Consider the following 17,720-nt stretch of genomic DNA (forward strand, 5'->3'; position numbering starts at 1 on the left):
GTTGACGCCACTTCTCTGCTTCCGGGTCACTCTAATCAGCCGTTGTCACTGGTGAGAGTTGGGAAATGCGGCTCGTAGATTCTTGTGCGACGATGTAGGGAGGTACGTCTCTTATGACGAAGCACTGGTTTAGAAGGGGGAAAGACTAGATGAAATGGCAACTACATTGAACCAGGATTGGATTTCGTGATGCTGCCTGCTTCAGGCTTACTGCGTGCCATATGAGGGGAGCAAATAGAAGTCATACACTTTTGCGTGCACAACCGACTCCATGATGGATATCACACACTACGCCCTCTCCCGCCGCGGGGAAAGAATGAGATCTCTATCAAGGGAACGACATTTGGCAAACCTGCGCGTATGACGTTGAATAGCCCCTCTGTTTACCTAAGAAGTTGCAGCAGTACTAGGTAGTAAGGACAACCGCGTCGTTCTCCCGAGCGTCCACGATATCCACGTCCCTCCCCTACCCCCCCCTCACACCTTGACGTACGCTTTCATCCGACGTTGGGAGGATTTGCGCTGCGCGTCCGTGGTTGGCTCCTTGGGCTGCAGTTTTTCCAAGTCCTTTCCCTGTCTCTCTTTTTTTTTTTTTTTTTTCTCCTGCATCGACTCATCAAAAGGAGCATGATTCTTTTTAAAGAGGTGAGACATCACTTATCAAGACTGGTCCGTGAAAGTCTGTTCACCAGGAGAATTGTCAGGGAAGAGACTGAGGGACGGAGAGCGTGTGTTTGTGTGTCCGTGATGGAGGAAGGTTCAAGGGCTCAGGGGTTTTGAGGGGGGGGGGAAGGGTCGAGGGGCTCCGAGGGTCCGCGGGTGTAGAGGATTTCCAGACGCTCAGGACGATATGGAGAGGTTCACAATCACGGTCAGCTTTCTTGAGGTAAAATTCCTCTGTGCGTGAGTTGTTGCTTTTGAGATGGCGGGCATGGTCTGAGAGGAACCATAGCCCGTTCAATACTCCTTCCCTTTCTTTCTCGCCCTCTTGTCTTTTCTGGTGGCGTCGATTTGTCAGGTTGGAGGTGTTGTGTTTAGGGGTCTTTGACAGATAGGCGGCGCATGAGCTTGGATGGAATATGGATATGGAATTGGTGCGTTGGTTTCGGGTGTATGGGCTTTCGATGGGGAATGCTTCCTTGAACGTCGGCCGCGGTGAGTAGGTAGGGGAGGGGAATATGCGTGCGTACATTGTGTCAGTATGTCAGGAGGGTCTATGTTTACAGAATACAGATATGGAAAGGGTGTTATTGCCTCTTGATTGCTCAGGACCCGACGAGGAATTTTCCCTGGATTATACGGATAGGGTCCCAGGTAATGACAGCCCCCCTCCCGCCCCCCGCTCTGAGCAGGTATTTGAGGCTATCTCGGTAGTCCAAATCGTAGTTTTGATAGTCCCCGTCACGTCATGTCTCTTAGACGAAATGGCAATGTTTTCTTTTCATGTTGAGGAGCCAAGGTTGACGATGCTCCAGGAGTGATGAGTTTATGGGAGGGTATTTTCCCCAACCATCTTTCTTCAAGGCAAGGACGTATTCCTTTATATAAGACCATGGCTTCTTAGCTGTAGATACACAAACATGCCAAACCTTTGGAGATGGAAGGCGGAATCAACGAAATAACTCGGATCTCGGATCATTACAGGCAGATTTGACCCGAAGCACTAAATCCTCGTCGTGCGGCATGACCTGTACGGACATGGAGGCATCGCTCATACTAATAGCCTCAAATGGCCTGGAAGACTAGTTGGGAGGGCATATCTATTAAACGTCACGAAACCAATGTTATTGTTTCGATCTCGAGAGCCACCACATGTTTCAAGGACGCTCTCGTGAGAATCTCGACACGACGATGCATATTGGTAAAAGGCATGCTATCTGGGGACTTCGAAAAGGTGCTATAAATGCTTGATATCTTCCACATTTGGTGTCCATAGGCAAGAACAGCCCTACTCTTGACTAAACCCACGTAACTGGATGCTAGAACATCGGGACTGTCGCCAGCAAAAGGCATCTCATTGCAGGGGCCGGCCATAAAGACTCCCGAGCTTTGAAGTGGAACTCGAGCTGCATCATATATCAAGTGTCACTACACATGGAGAAAAGGTGATCATCACCGATTCACACAAACTATCCCCGATATCAAATGGGATCACCAAACGTAGACGATAGCAGACATTTGGACCCTGCCTGAGTCTTTGAGTTTGCTTGTTAGTACTGGACCAAAGAACCAAGGAGCTGTTGCCTGGAAACCCAACCACGGCCAGAGGTCTCCTGCCTGGAAACGAGGGGCCTGGCTAGCTAGCTAAGAACTGTATCATGGCTCAGACAGAGAAACAATATCAACAGGCAACGCGATTACAAACGCAAGCGAAACGCCCTGGAATCACAACCACGGCTGGTTGTCTTCATCTAGGGAGGGGTTTTAGAATGCTGTTAGTTTGGCTTGCCCGTTTATCACGTATTCGTCGCCCCCGTCTGGATTTTCTTTTTTGCTGCTGACGGGCAGCAGAAGAACGAGCGAGACGAGAATTTCACAGTTTACATCCATGGCACTGGGCGGTACGGTACATAACTTTCATGACGGGGTGGGAGAGTTGCCGTACAAAGACAACAGAATATAGGAAGATCAGGTGCTGCTTGCCCCGCCTCGCCTCGCCTCACCTCGCCTGCTGCGGGCTGACGGGCGCTCTCAAAATGACGTTCAGGTGCGCCTCAGGTAAGCGGCGGCGGCGGCGAGACTCTGGGCCTGGTGCTCCTTGCACCGCATCGTCTCGGGTCGCAGAAGGCGTCAATGACGGCCGCTGAAGGGAGGGGGACTACACTCGGGGAGGCCAAGAGTGGCCCACCTTCCGATGGATGCTGCAGAGAGACAGAAGGAGACCAGGGAAAAAAAAAAAAAAAAAGCGTTGCAACGGCCGCGGCTACTTGCTTGCCGCCGGCCGCACGGGTTTGACTGTGCGAAGATGGCACAAGATGTAGTACAAATGTCTCCAGGTTTTTGTGCGGAGAGGATGACCTTGTTGCCTTCATGTTGGGGTTGGGCAGTCTGTTGGGTGACCTTCTCATCCCCATTGACGGTCGACGGGAAAGCTGTAGATTGGGGGAGGCAGAAGGCGGGATCCCGGTGGCTGGATCCCATGGCAGAGAAGTTGCGCCTAGCTTACGTGGACTTGGTTGGACGAAGGGGGGGGGGGGGTGGGCGTGGTGAGCGGCCGACCGGTTCCGGGGGGGGGGAGAGGGGGGGGTCCACCGCGGCGGCGGGGGGCGGGGGGGGGGGGGGGGGGCCGAGGGGTGGGGGGGGGGGTGGGTGGGGGGGGGGGGGGGGGGGGTTTGGAGTTGTAAGCTGAGCCACCGGTTACGTGAGGCGAGCGAAGGGAGGTATCACGATGCCGGCGTCGCACCGCACCGGGCGGCAAGTATGGATGGACGTACGTTGTGCTGATGCGGCCAGCCGGCATGCCAGCCACCACACGAGAGAGGTTGAGATGGCGGCAGTTTTGTGACGGTGGTGGAGGGTGCGTTAACGGGGGTCGGCCGTGTCTTCCCCCGGTAGTGCCGAACGGAGACGGTGGGGGCCTCAATCAACGAGGCGGGGTAAGGTAGAAGAGCGAGGGGAGAACCGGGGACGGGGGAGGGGGGAGCTGCCCTGGTCCGACAGCCCTGCTGTAACCTGCCGCCCTGTGTCCGTGAAATTAAGTGATCAACGGCGAACAACGTCGCAAGGTATCCATCCGCACGAAATATCGTTGCCCGCTGATTGACCAAGGAGTTTTGGGGGCCGGCCAGCCAGCCAACCAAGAAACTTTTCCAGAGACCAGAGATCGTCGTCGTCGTCGGCGGCGCTGGTTGGTTAGACGTTCGGGCACCGCCCATCTTGCTCCATTTCTCGGGTCCCCCCACCCCCTGAGCCATGCTTTCGTCGTTGTCGTCGACTCGCTGTACTGGCACATGATTGGCTGAGATGATTTAGGTTCGAGGGCTGGTGGAGGAAGGGGGAAAAAAAAGGCGTTCAATGTCACCCTGGACGTTGCATGATTGATCCCGAATGGACCCTGAATCTTCCAAACGCGTTAGGACCAACTTTCTCCTCGGTCAGAATTTATTTCAATTTTCAATCATCCAAGAAAAGAAGACTACGGATACAGATCGGCAATTCAGGGCTACCCTACTGCTGGCATTCCCTTGCGCGTATTGAGAAGCGGGTCGATCACAAAGGGGACGTCCTCCCATGGCGGGTGAATCGGTGACCGCCCGTTGGCTTATCGAGCCACGGCGCACCGTTGGGACGGACGGTCGCTTAGCTTTGGGTGGCTTGTTGGACCCTGAGCATCGATCTTTCTAGTGGAATGCCCTTACGTCGCTTGGCTCGTCTCGCCTCGGGAGACGGAAGGAGATGTGACAGGACACACGCGCGCCATGGACCACGCTTGACGCAAGGGGTGAGGTCATTGAGCGGCCCTGGCGCACGCCGCCGCCCTCATATGGGGGGATCTAGTCCCTGATTTTTGCATTGCTCAGTGAGGGACATCCTCAGAACTGCAGTCGGGACTTTTTTCTTGAATGGTGGTTTGAGCGTTGTTTACTGTTTGTGGTAGCTTGATGCATGAGACCAGGCGTTGAGATGGACGGCGGTGTGGTGGGGGATTCGGTGATCTGCAGGACGCGACCCAATAACGTCCTGACGGCGGCCACCCGAAGGCGCCGCGACGAGACACTGGCACGGCACCACGGCTGGTCGTCCGTCCCAGGGCTGGGGCATATCGCTGATGCCAGCCGTCGTCTAGAGTGATACACCAACGAACGTCCTTTGCTGGTTGGCACTTGAGCCCCGCCTCTCGTGGATCGATGGTGCAGAGCCATGAGATCATGGCTACACAACACAACGAAGATCTCTACCGCAGAGGCATCCTTTCCACAATCCTCCTTCCTCTTGTAGTCCTTCGCGACAGTTGGTTCGGAATGGCTCTTGGAGAATCTTGCTAGGGGTGTCCTCATAAACAAGGGAACGGGTTGATAATGCAAAGTCGAACCCTGCCCATGGCCCAATGACGAAGGTAGGCAGTCAGATCTGCGAACCCGTATGCGAACTACGAGGTGATGCGACACTCACCCCATGCCGATGACTTGATGATCGATCGCTGCCCACACCGCTGGTATCGTCATTCAGAATCCTCTTTTCCCGTTACATTCCAAACAGTCCTGAGGCACTAAGGGAGCATTTCATCTGTGGCTCTCGTGCGAAAGTGCCTCACGTATACGAGGGCGGTGTGGAGTTCACGAGGCCGTGTTCGTGGGGTTTGAATCGCGCATCGTGAACCAGCGAGAGTGCGGCGACTTTCGAGAATACGCTCCTAATTATCCGGAGTACCCATCATATTGGACCGTTGGCTGCTTTGTGGGGCGCAAGTGCAATATCTCTGAGCGGACGGAATTTTTTTTGGGTTTGTTATTGACAAAGTGTTTCGTTTGGAACACAATATTTGACTGGCCGACGCTCGTTCAAGAGAACCTTCAGCTAGCAATCTCCGCCGAGCATCAACTCTATGAATTGCCCAGGCTGGAGAGAAGTCCAGGCTTCCATGCCCAGCATGCTTCGGTTTAGGGAGGTGGCAGGCATGGATAGATTGTTGGACTGCATCCATCCATGCTCCAGCCCAGTGGTGCCCGGGCTAGCCGGTGCGTAGCTGTGTATGTGGGCTCGTGAGGACTGACGGGATGTTGTGCCTTACAGAGTGCGGCATCCTCCATCAAGCCCACTCACACGATCCTCGACTTGGAGCGTCAATTCATGGCGAGGAATGCCAACCTTGGTCCTGAACTGAGTGTCGAAAACGCCGCTCCTATGAGTACTGATCGGCTGTTTCGGCGACTGGGGCCAGAGGCTCATGTTGGAGGTTGAGCCACTGCAGCTCCTGCTCATCCCTCCGTCTCACTGAGCTGCCATGGTCGTGATTGCTGTTGTTTGTTTGCCCGTGTCCCAAGTGGCAAGCGTCTTCAATCCACGGTCCAAGTTCGCGAAAACATCGCGAACACGCGTACCTGACTGTAGCGCCGTTTGTCAGCCGCGACAGCCTCGGTTTGCATAGTTCTGGACCATCACGGCGCTCAGTCCTTAACACGAACTCTTCTGGCAGCGCCTCGTCGTCAGAGTCTCACCTTTCGTACCAAGGCCCCTATATCGGGCGTGCTTTTTAGTCGCGGGCTTTTGGGAATGTGAAGGCCGTGTCTTTGGCGCCTAGCACCGGGGCCCGATGAGCACGGATCGACCATGACACAACCCGCAGGGATAGACATTGCTCTCGTGAGAGTCATCCAGTCAAGCTGTCGTCTGGTCCGTGAACTGAGGTGCAGCGTGTATGCTGAGTAACAACCCCGAGTCCCGACGCATCTGCTAGCGCAGGGGAAGGAATGGAACACTATTGGAAGAACCAGCCGCACTCACCTGACCTGGTATATTTTGACTTCCGGCGTTTCTGTGACGAGCGACTCCGAGAAGATACGAATAGAGACGGTCGACCGAGACTAAGTTGCCGGGATCCCTCGGTGTAACTATGGATCCCTGGCGGCAGCGCCAATCCGGTCACCAATATTCATGGACACTGCTTTTTGCTTCTTCGGTCAGCCTACAAGGGCACTGAAGGGGTGTTTGGTGGTGAGGAGTGCTCGACCGAACAGAAAATTGCGATCTACTCGGCAATCCAAAAGCAAGCGGACCTGCTCGCGCGGGCGCCGACTCGTCAGAGGCAGATCCTGACGTTGACTGACACGACTGCTTTGCCTGGCCCTTGTGAAGTCTGAACAGCCGAAGGCCGATTGGGGGGGGGATAGACAGAAAAAAAGCAAGCGCAAGCTTTGATACGCGGCAAACAACGGCCCTGCCTCTCCTTGCGTTCGTTTTCCCGGCTTGGCTTTTTGGGGAACGAAATTGCCATGTGGTTCAGGATGGGGCGTTCTCCAAGGTTGCAATATGCTTCCACCAGAATGTTCCATCTCACCGGCGGACCGTCGAATTTCGGTCGACCCTTGTCGACCAATTCGAGTCTATCGCCTTACGGGGGCTGTTAGCGCCACCTTTGTCTCCCTTCGCTCATCTCTTCAGGAGAGAGCCTCATTAATACGAGGCAATGTGTTGTGAGATGTAGTCAACTGTCAACGTCCCGTAGCGTTTTACCCTTGATCGATCGCGTCACAGAATGATTTGATGAGCGCTAGGCCCCGAGCATGGCCCAAGTTCCGAAGCCGATGTACGAATACCCAGTGTATATGATCGGCTTATTTCGCGAGGTTGCATCGCGGGTCCTAGTTGTGGCAGAAAATGGCTGCACTATCAAGTTTCCAGGGCCTCGTCCAGAACTCCAGATGCATGGGGTGTCATTCATCCTAGCAATAAGAGCATCGTCAAACAAGATGATGTACAAGCAGGCGCGCTGATTGGAACCCACAACGGCGGATTTGCTTACACGTTCAAAGCAGCCCCGGGCATTGCATGAATAGATCGGCCCCGTGAGTGGCAGGTTGACCTAGCCTCGCATGTTTGAGGTGCGTTGCAAACAACATCGGATCACTGCAAGAGTCCAAGCTCAAGGGCAGGCAGAAAAAAATAAAGTAAAGTCGCACAAGACTTTTTCTGGATAGGATTGCTGAGGTCACGTCGGTGGTGATCACTACGAACCCTGTCTGAGCGGAGCAAGCCGCGCTCGCGCAGCTGAATACGCGGTTGACTTGCCTCATGTAAAAGTTTGACAGGAGCGTAGTGCCTAGCACGTCAAGACCGCGGGGGACCTCCGCCGCGGTCTACTAGAGACAGTGACACCTGATTGTGCAGCAAGTCTGTGGTAGACTGAGTCTCAGGTCCGTGAGCCATGCTTGTTTTTCTCGTGATCTCTCGGCTGCGGAGGCGAAGTGTAGTGTGTAGCGGACCACATCCTCCCATGGCTCTCGTCAAAGGGTATAGAATGTGCGTCCTCTCGAGCAAGGAATGCCGCCATCTATTGAACGTGCGACCGATGGAATGAGAAATGTTAGCTTGGTTGCGTCCGCATCTGATTACAGGGTTGGCTGGCGAGCCGATGGACACCCCCTCAGTTGGCCATGAGAAATGTCTTGCTCGTCGAGCACGCCTCCATTAAAAGGAATTCAAGAGTCGTCGCTCCGAGTGTCACCAAACGCATGCCAAAGCTTGCCATGGTGGCTCACGTGGACGGCGGCGAACTCAATTCAGTGGCCGGCGTCTTGATTTGATTCCCTCGACAACAGGATGTCTTCGGAACCCAAATGCCTCAACTCAATAATTCAAACCAAGTGCAAGCATTCCCCGAATCCATTGCGACGGCGTTCTTTCAATCTGAATACTGATACGAACACGGTGTATGTCACGATCGACACATCCAGGTCGGGCCCGAGGCCGGCGAGAGGAAAAAAAAAACACCCGACAGAAGCATGGTGTTTCCTCTCGATGCTGCGCTGTTGTCAGGATTCACACTTTGAAAGATCCAATAGACAACGGTCGCGAGTACTAAAGTCTTTGGCGTCCAGCAGAGATGTAAACAACCACAAAAGCAAGCTACTCTGGAGAGAACTTACGGATAGAAGCCACATTTAAAAGCAACCATGTCTCTTTTGTCCAGCGAATCAGAGGCGAAGATTGAGAACACTCTTCGCTGTTATGTCTGAAAGCACAGACGACGGCGTGGCTCCGGCAGCGAGCTTAATCCCGAAAGGCCTAGACAGTCGGAGTGCCAATCTGCGTGAAATCGAGCGCATGCCTAGATTGACAACCCTGCCACATCGGATTGGTTGGCTTGATCCTTGCCTATGCATGCATAGAGTATGTGGATTTCGACCGTCGCAAACCCTCTGCAGTCTGGCTGAGCCAAGTAAGTCAGCTAAGGACGACGCAGTGATGGCGCGACATGAGGCCATAGTTCTAGTAGCTCTCTGTCTGCGGGGGACGCAGGGAGAAGTGCTTGACGGGCGTCTCCAGTGTGACTGTGCTAGACATCAACGAAATGGAGGAAAAGCAATGAGGGTGGTGGTGGTTGTTCAGACGCAACCAGCCAGGTAGGAGAAGGATTCAGTGACGGTCTCCGTGATCGTCTTGGGTCGATGAAATCATTTCCGTCCCTTGACCTGGTGAAGACCAAAGCTCCACGTTGTTTAAGTGAGATGGAAGAGCACCCCAGAAAAGCCGAGATTGGGCATGTGCGTCTAGGTATTGCGGAGGGCGGATACGGATGCTCGTTGCAGCCTTGTTCTTGAACACGGAGCGGCATCCTGCTTCATCTAGATTGAAGGATCAGCAGCGGACGAGGGAGCGCGGCCCTATGTGCTGACTGCCGTTTCACAATCAAGTCTCGCCCGGGAACTCCCTGTGGATTGATGGTCCTTTGCGCTAAGCTGGAACACAGACAGACGGAGCTGAGGCTTGTGTCGCCAACTCACTGGTGGTTCCACGGCTGCTGCTCCCTAGACTACGTGGCTGGAGCGAGCCTGTCTCGACTCCCGAGCGGCTGGAGCTGGAGAGGATGTGCACCCTTGAGCTGTTGTGACTCGCCGGACGGAATTCGGATGGTTGGGAATGACTTTGAGGAATTGTTTCTCTGAAATGTGCTGGCCAAGGGAATGCAAGCGACACTTGTCTGGTAGCAAAAGGCAGCTGTTTGGACTTTCTACCGTGAGGGAGGTCTACTTTGCCAGCTCTGGGTTTGCCGTATACTTTGTATATCGCTTCGTCTTTGATTGTGTTCGTCCCGCTTCCAGCCCTAAGCGATGATGACTATCTCTCCTTCAGCAGTCGTAAACATCTCTCCCTCAGCCCACTGCCACAGGGTGGCTGGCGTCCCAGGCAATGGTGTGGTCGCTGAATACTGGTCTCTTGCTCGTCTGATGATGCTAACCACAATATGTGGCCATCAGTTTCTCATCTGCAGTAGCGGACACAGTTGGCGCCTGGGACCGGGTGAGAGACGAACAAGGTTTGGGAAAGTCGCAGAAGCGAACCACCGCTCTTTGGTCTTAGCACGGCGGATAACAGTGGTGGTCTACCAGGAGCGTCACCGAATCGGGAATACATGTAATGCAGAGAGCAAAATAGCAACAGCGCAGTGTCGCAGAGATTGGAGAGTCGGGATGAATCCAAGAGTGAGACTGATATCCAGCAAGAAGGTGAATGTGGACAGGGACTACTCGGACAAGGGCCAAGGGCCGAGACTGGGACGGGCGGGCAAAAAAAGGTGTGGAGAGAGGGAAGGAACGAGTTGGACGATGAGATCTGATGGATGCGCTAGCCCGGCTCCGGTAAGCGTTATCCGTGATCGATGCAGTTTCTGCAGAGTGCAGACCGCTTGTTTCTTTTTTTTGAAGTGCTGCCTGAGGCATGACAAGCAGGCAAGCGTACAATGTACATAGTTGTGATGCCATGAGGCAGGCAGGACGTAGGCACTGTGGGGCATCTCAGGCAGCCAGCCACACGACCAGTTGGGGGTTTATGCATTGTGAGTACGGATACTTGGTGGCTAACAGATGGCAAATGGCAGGTGGCAGCTTGTCAGGTGGCAATGTGGCAATAAGTACCTAGGTGCAGCTACCTTATGGGAAAGTGAGTCAGGAACAGGAGACAGCCACAAACAGTGACCCACTTGCTGTTGCGCTCCGTGGCTCCTTCCAGCTCCTCCTTGCTCCTTCTTGTGCATGTGGCCTCAAACCAGATGTGGCGCCTTTTTCCCTGATTGGCTGCGAGGGCTGCTGCCATACTGAGTGAGCACGTTGTTGGTTGGAGAAGTGGCAGGGCGGGGCGGCAAGGAAGGAACTCCAACGGAGCAACATCAGAAGGAACTCACTATGGTAGGAAGGACCAGCTTTTGTCAATGTCTGTGCAGTGTAAACCTCAACCCTCGCCCTCATCTTGCCCTCGTACCGCCCTCGTACATCCTTATCGTCGCTCCTTGCAGGCTCGCACGTCGTCTTGATTCTACCTACGGGATCCATTACCATCTAGCTGTGAACTTTTTTTTTAACTTTTTTTTTTTTACTGTGTCTTGCGTTTGGACATTGCACGCGCGCTTGGAGACACTCAGATATTTCGGTCTCCCTACGGCGCAGCGGCAGCACATCACCAACCGTGCAGCTAATTTCCGCGGTCAACGCAGATGAACCGATAAACCATGCTCAATTTGAGATTTGCGTCTTACTGTGTACAGTGATGAGCAAACCACCGTGACTACCCGGAGAACCACATTCACGAAGCCATGGGCTGGCCCAGACTGGATTATCGCGGCACGCAGCACATCACCACTGTTACCGCACGGTAGAGAACTCCATCAAAGCCCTTCCTCAGCGCAGTCTGACATTATCACATCAAACTCGCCGCCAATCAACTTAAGTCGATCTCAACAGTGGCATCATGGCGCGTCAAATCACCGTGAAGACGCGGATCATGAGTCTGCTTTGCCAATCTCCTGAGCGACATCTACCAATGATAAGTGGTACCGAGTCACCAACAACCCATGAGAGAGAGGCGCCCGTGAAATCGAGACTCGGACGGTAGACCTGAGAGAACCCAGAGCCTGGCAATCTGCTCCGTACACTGGCAGCGGGGGGTTGGCAGTCTGGGACTTCACAAGTTCGCACACGATGCTACACTGCATCGTGAACCACGGGCGCTATGATACAACTGGACGCCCGAAATTGCCTGTTGGGCTGGCGAGATCACCCTCTGGCCTCTGCAGTCCAATATATGGGCCCTTCACATCATGATCCATCATAGCTCCGTCGTCGACAGCCTCACTCGTCGGGAGCCTGCGCCTGGGGATCCCTGTGTAGCGGCCCCGTCAAGTCGTTACGAGGCTGCTCTCTCCCTCTTCTGCCAGTCTGCTTCTCTAGACTCTACCTACCACTCTCGAATGGCCCGGACTGGCCAGTGGCACGCACAAATGGACTACGCTAGAATGGCACAAGAGACGCTGCGCATCACACGGACCACACCTCTTTTTACACCACCCATGTCTTGTCGACAGTCGACACTCGCCGTGTCGCCTGCATCGCTGTACCAGAATGACACACAATGATGGCCTCAGGCACACGTACTTCAACATCAAGCAGCCCTGACAGCGAATCAACCCCAGCCAGACCCTCCCCGTTCTGCCCGTTTACCGCTCCGGGCCACACAGACGTGCAGCTTATTGCTGCAGACTGCAAAGACGCATGTACGCATACCAACCAACGCAGCATTGCGGCGTCCACCAAGCCTGGGGGGGGTCAAGTGTACTGCAGAGAAACCATAGACGACACTTCCCGTCCATTCAGCGCTCGGCATGCTCAGGTTGCCTCTCCACTTTCTTTTCATGGAACTCGATCCTGGCCCGTCCTTTCAAACGGTCGTTCATAATCTCAGGCCCATGTGCGACCCATGACCACGTTGGCCGCCGTCACTGGCCGGGATCGAAAGGCCGCCCATCCAGAGGCAAACCGAATCCTCCATCGCCCTGAGACTCCACACGCACCGAATCCAGGCCTGTCCCTCCGCTTGCCGTCCGCAGGTGCTGGAGTTGCCGCTGCATCGCCTCCGGCCAAGGTGGCCTCGGGGACGAGAGCGAAGGCCGACAAAGGCTTTTGTTTGGGAGTTTCGAGGCACCACATTTCGTCGTCTATGGAGGACACAGAGATAGACACACAGAGAGAGAGAGAGGAGAAGAGGAAGGCTACTGTGTCCTTTCAAGTCTACTGGGCTACCCCCAACGCCCTGTAACCGCCAGACATGACCCACGGCCCCGACTCTGGTCGTACTACTGCTCTATCCCTCCCTCTCTCTCTGTGCTCTAGTCTGCCGAGACAGGTCCGGCTTGACCGGCCATGACGGCCCACGACCAGCCAGAAAAGAAAAGAAAAAATCATCGCGATGATCCGCCCCGCCCTCAATCGTGAGGCGAATCTGCTCCATCTTCGAGTCGGCCTCAACTCGGCCTCGAGCCACCAGCCGCCAGCAGACATAGCCAGCAAAGCTCATGGGGTTTTTATCATTGGGGTTGGTGACACCTACCTACGCGGCCTTGCACACGCGGACAAGTGCACCATTCACTGTATGCCATGCAAAATGGGCATGCAGTTTACCCAGTCTTGCGCATCGCTTCGACCATACAGAATACTTAGTTCGGCACCAACTACTTTGATGGTCGCTTGCGTAGAACATTATTCTTTGGCTTATGCATGCTAGCAGTTATGTTATGATGTTGACGAAAGCGCATTGCAACAATTGGTTGGTCATAGGTGACCTTGTCGGCGCCAAGGGCGATCTACACTGCGTGGTACGCAATTTTTGCTTACAGAGAGTGGTGCAGCCACAAGATGGAGGATGGATGACTGCTTGCAAAAAATGAGGAAGCCAATCAACGCCCCTGAGACGGCTGAAAGGGAAGGAAGAGATGGGGCATCCTGTGAATCTGTTCAGCATTGATCAGTCACCAGCCTGCCAGGCAGCTTCTGCAACAGAAAGGCTGACCGGCCACCGAAGCCCACACTCATCGACTCCCGGACTTCATGCAAACAGCTTGCCAAGCGCCACCGAGGTTCCAACGTCAGCTACGAGACAGTGACAGTGAGCCAATCAGGTCCTTGATGGCATTCATGGTGTCTGGGCATCCCAAGTCGACCGCTCACAGTCGGTGTTTGGCGACAGTCACAGATTGCCCTGTCGTTAGCTCTAGCCGGTGTCAGCAGCGCCTCTCTCAACCATGAACCACGCGGCATTGATGATGATAGCTCTAGTTCAATATATGGGACTCTGCAACAAGCCATAGCATACCACGTCTCCAGACCAGGCCAAAAGCTCCCAAGTCGCGGTGAAGGCAAGACGTGTCTCATTCGATCATCGTTCGACTGCGATTCCATGCCTGGTTCCGACGTTCCGCAAGGGGATTGATTATGTTCAAGCGTGAGGCTTTCCTTAATGGTCCTGCACAACGGGGACGTTCGCCCTGCGCTGCGGCGGGCGAGCGAAACAAGGGCAGGTTGAAGAGAGAAGAAGGAAGAAAGCTGCACATCACAAGTCACAAGATACCTATGACGATGGCTCACTCAGTGTCACCCAGGGAGGGCGAGCAGATCAGAAAGAGCACAGAGCAGAGACCAGCTACAGCACTGGGCCCTCGATCGACAGTGAATAGCTGAGAAGGGAAGTGAAGTGAAGGGAAGGGAAGGGCAACAGAGTGTCTGTGTTCCCTCGGCCAGGGTCGTCCCATGAGGGCCTGGGAGGCGACGACTCACGCACGCCCCATTTCTTCGACACCCATCGACCATCCGTTTCGTCTGACACACTCATCCAGTAGCGGTGGCAGGGGTATATGGAGCACGGCTGGGGGTGGTGGATAAGAATCACCACACGAGAAGTGAGGAGTGACACGGGTCACACCCATACATACTTCACACCCCCTAGGACGGGGCCACTTTACCTGGTGCGTCAGACAATACCTGCTCGTAAATTGCGCAGAGACGCCAATCAGAGGTACTAGCGTCATCCTAGTGGCTGCTCCAGCAGAGAAACTCTGCCGGTCACTCGTCCACGCCTCGACACACCTACGCCCCTCTGTCAACACGCCCCCTGCTCTCTAGCTCCAAGCCAGGCTCTCAGGCCTCAGGCTCTCCCATCAACTCTAACCCACTGGCCCGCTGCTCATGTCGAACTCAAGAATAGACGGTGCATTGGTGGATCCATGGCTAAGACATGGCAAGCCGCCCATCCCTGCTCTGCTAATGTCCAAGACGACTGGGGTGTCCTTGGAGCCACCGGCCATGGTGGATGCTCCACGCAACGCACTTTGACAAGGGTACGTAGCCGTAGCGCTAACATCATTTCGCCTCGTTCCTCATCGGGGTGGTGGCAGTCATTATCAACCACCCATATCCCACCGCAATAGAGCTTGCCAAATTGATCTTGGAACTTCAATCACCAACGCTTCCTCCACGCTCCCCCCCGTCGAACTCTTCACATCTCTTCACGATCTTCGGGAAACTGGATCCTCAGCTACCCTTCCACCTCCGTCTCAACAACGACCGACCTTCACCGACCTCACCACCCATCCCGTCTCAGGCGACCATAACGTGTTTGACTCGTTGACTCGACGTCTTCCACCTCGACAATTTTTTTTTTTTACTTCCTCATACGATCCATAGGACTTATCAACCCAATAGGCCCCAGGATAATAAACCAGGTTTTTGCTTTTGGACTCCCAGGACATACCACCCCGAAGGACAAGGCCGTTTCTACTTTTCCTTCTTATTCTCTTACACCTGGATCTCGTCCTCGAGACCCATTTCAGACCGCTAGAGAAAGGATTCCCCATTGGACCCGCCAAAATCACAGAACCATGCAGCATGTATCAGGATTTGGCTATCCCACCCCGCCCGCGTCGCCGGTGTACGACAACGCAAAGTGTTCGATTCAACAACCCATCACGACAGCACCTCACTGCCAAGCACGATATGTCCCGTTATCACCAGAGGCAAGACTTGGAAGATTCCTCGAGGGCAAGTTGCAACTGACAACCATCCTGGGTACTGGCGCATATGGCGTCGTCTATGCCGCAGTGGATGTCAAGACCGGAGTCCGTTACGCCGTCAAGTGCCTCAGTAAATTCAACCCAGATGGAACCCCATTGGATCGTCGACAAGTTGCCTTCCAGAACCGAGAGATTCGTCTGCACTACTTGGCCTCGGCCCACCCCAATGTGGTGTCGATGCTCAAGATTGTCGATGACCCGGACTGCATCTACGTTATCTTGGAATATTGCCCGGAAGGTGACCTGTTCTTCAACATCACCGAGTGCGGTCAGTATGTCGGGAATGACGACCTCGCCAAGAGAGTCTTCCTGCAGGTCTTGGATGCCGTGGAGCATTGTCATTCTCTCGGAATCTACCATAGGGACTTGAAGCCGGAAAACATTCTCGTTTCGGACCAAGGATCAACTGTCAAGCTTGCCGACTTTGGCCTCGCAACCTCATCCGACCGGTCAGAGGACTACGGATGCGGCTCAACGTTTTACATGAGTCCAGGTAGGCTACTCATTCCCAGGAACTTTCCTACCTCTTCATACCCCCTGATCACCACTAACTTGTCTCTTCTTTCCTTTTCTTAGAATGCTTGGACCACTCCGCGCGGAAACCTTACTACTTGTGCGCACCCAATGATGTCTGGAGCCTTGGAGTCATTCTGGTCAACCTGACCTGTGGACGCAACCCGTGGAAGCAAGCCTCATTCGAGGACTCTACTTACAGGGCTTACACCCGATGCCCGGAAACTTTGAAGAGCATTCTCCCCGTGTCGGATGAACTGAACGACATTTTGGGGAGAATCTTCACCCGTGTCCCGGATCAAAGGATTACTCTATCCGACCTGAAGGCAAGAATCCAGAATTGCTCTAGGTTTACCATGCCGGCGACGCCGACAGCTGTGCTTTCGACTACTCCCGTTTCGCACGAGCATATCACCGAATACGTTAACTGCGAGGATACGATTGTCGACGACTACGACAACGCCCTCTCACCCGCCTCCTCTTCCTCGGACGAGGGATCTACTTGTTCATCTGACGACGGGTCACTCACATCAAGTGGTTCGACTATCGACGATCTTGACGAGGACTTCCTCCAGGAACAACAGGAGACTATGGAATGCCACACCCAAACATATGAACCAGAGGATACCAGCACAGCCTTCTTCCCCATTCAGGACTATGTTCCCCAACAGTACAGTGGACCGGTACCATCGCAGCTCGCCGGACAGGAGCCTTTCCGCGTTCAGATGCCTGTATCGACACCGGCACCTGCCCAGGCTCAGTTACAGGCACCTAGTTGTCCGTCCAAGTCTTTCGTCCAGTTCTGGTGGGGAGATGTGTTGAAGTATGCTCAGCAGGCCCCTGCTATTCATCCTCACATTCCCTTCCACCATCAAGTTCCCGTCTTCTCGCACCCGCAAGGCTGCTACTAGAAGCAATATCCGTTACGCCAACCCACAACCAGGACCATTCACCGACCCCATGTGTTCTACAGATATGGCGACATCAACTCAACAACAACTAATCAACGTTTGATCCTATGGAAAAGCCAATTCCTGAGGATACCTAATTCGTTATGAGATGTGTGGGCCACAATTACCTTTTGGATTTGACCCCCTGAAATGGACTGGATTATCACAACGTCCAGCGAAAAAAAAGCCTGGAATTTTGACTTCTACTCCATGGCGCTTGTATACTTGTCGGAGCGGGTTTTTGTTTGATGAATTTTTTTCTCCTTGTTTTCAGCGCGGAGTTGGGAAATGGAAAGCACAGAGTTGACGGTGTTTCAATGTTATCGAAAGGTTTGAAAAGCATACTTACTCGGCGCAGTGAGGGGACAAAGACAAAGGAAGCAAGAATTCTTTTCACGACGATTCACTAGGGCGGGATATTTTATTCTGATGCATCAGTGCGCAAGCACTTTGGGAGAGTCGTCCTTTCGCAGGGCGGGTTTCCCGGCATCATCATGGATGATACCAGATTCTTTTTTCAAAATATTCTTCTCATTTTTTTTCTTCTTGGATGGGTTTGGGTCTTACAGGAGAGAGTGTAACTGATTTCACTCAAGCAAAGGAAAAGAAGGTTTAGACAATACCTGGGCCAACAACCCACTTTCCGGCGGCAAAGACCTTCGCTGAACGGAAACTCAAAGTTGGGGAAGAAAACCAACCTACAA

General features: G+C 53.9%; 4 protein-coding genes across 4 annotated transcripts; all 4 read left to right on the forward strand.

Annotated features, from left to right (window-relative positions):
- Positions 1-11,752: 11,752 nt before the first annotated feature.
- CORC01_06569 (uncharacterized protein) lies at positions 11,753-12,067 on the forward strand (the record flags this gene model as incomplete). Its single annotated transcript, XM_022618209.1, has 1 exon — positions 11,753-12,067. The coding sequence occupies one exon, from the start codon at positions 11,753-11,755 to the stop codon at positions 12,065-12,067; it is 315 nt and encodes a 104-aa protein (XP_022475351.1).
- Positions 12,068-12,408: 341 nt separating this feature from the next.
- On the forward strand, positions 12,409-12,747 carry CORC01_06570 (uncharacterized protein; the record flags this gene model as incomplete). Its single annotated transcript, XM_022618210.1, has 1 exon — positions 12,409-12,747. The coding sequence occupies one exon, from the start codon at positions 12,409-12,411 to the stop codon at positions 12,745-12,747; it is 339 nt and encodes a 112-aa protein (XP_022475352.1).
- Positions 12,748-13,350: 603 nt separating this feature from the next.
- CORC01_06571 (uncharacterized protein) lies at positions 13,351-13,917 on the forward strand (the record flags this gene model as incomplete). Its single annotated transcript, XM_022618211.1, has 3 exons — positions 13,351-13,423; positions 13,472-13,593; positions 13,681-13,917. 3 exons carry the CDS (start codon positions 13,351-13,353, stop codon positions 13,915-13,917), a joined length of 432 nt encoding a protein of 143 aa, XP_022475353.1.
- A 1,444-nt stretch (positions 13,918-15,361) lies between these two features.
- On the forward strand, positions 15,362-16,977 carry CORC01_06572 (uncharacterized protein; the record flags this gene model as incomplete). The annotated part of the gene is made up of 2 exons (XM_022618212.1): positions 15,362-16,046; positions 16,130-16,977. The coding sequence occupies 2 exons, from the start codon at positions 15,362-15,364 to the stop codon at positions 16,975-16,977; spliced, it is 1,533 nt and encodes a 510-aa protein (XP_022475354.1).
- Between the last annotated feature and the right edge of the window lie 743 nt (positions 16,978-17,720).

Source organism: Colletotrichum orchidophilum, assembly GCF_001831195.1.
Source record: "Colletotrichum orchidophilum strain IMI 309357 chromosome Unknown Scaffold_49.1, whole genome shotgun sequence".
NCBI classification, from domain to species: domain Eukaryota; kingdom Fungi; phylum Ascomycota; class Sordariomycetes; order Glomerellales; family Glomerellaceae; genus Colletotrichum; species Colletotrichum orchidophilum.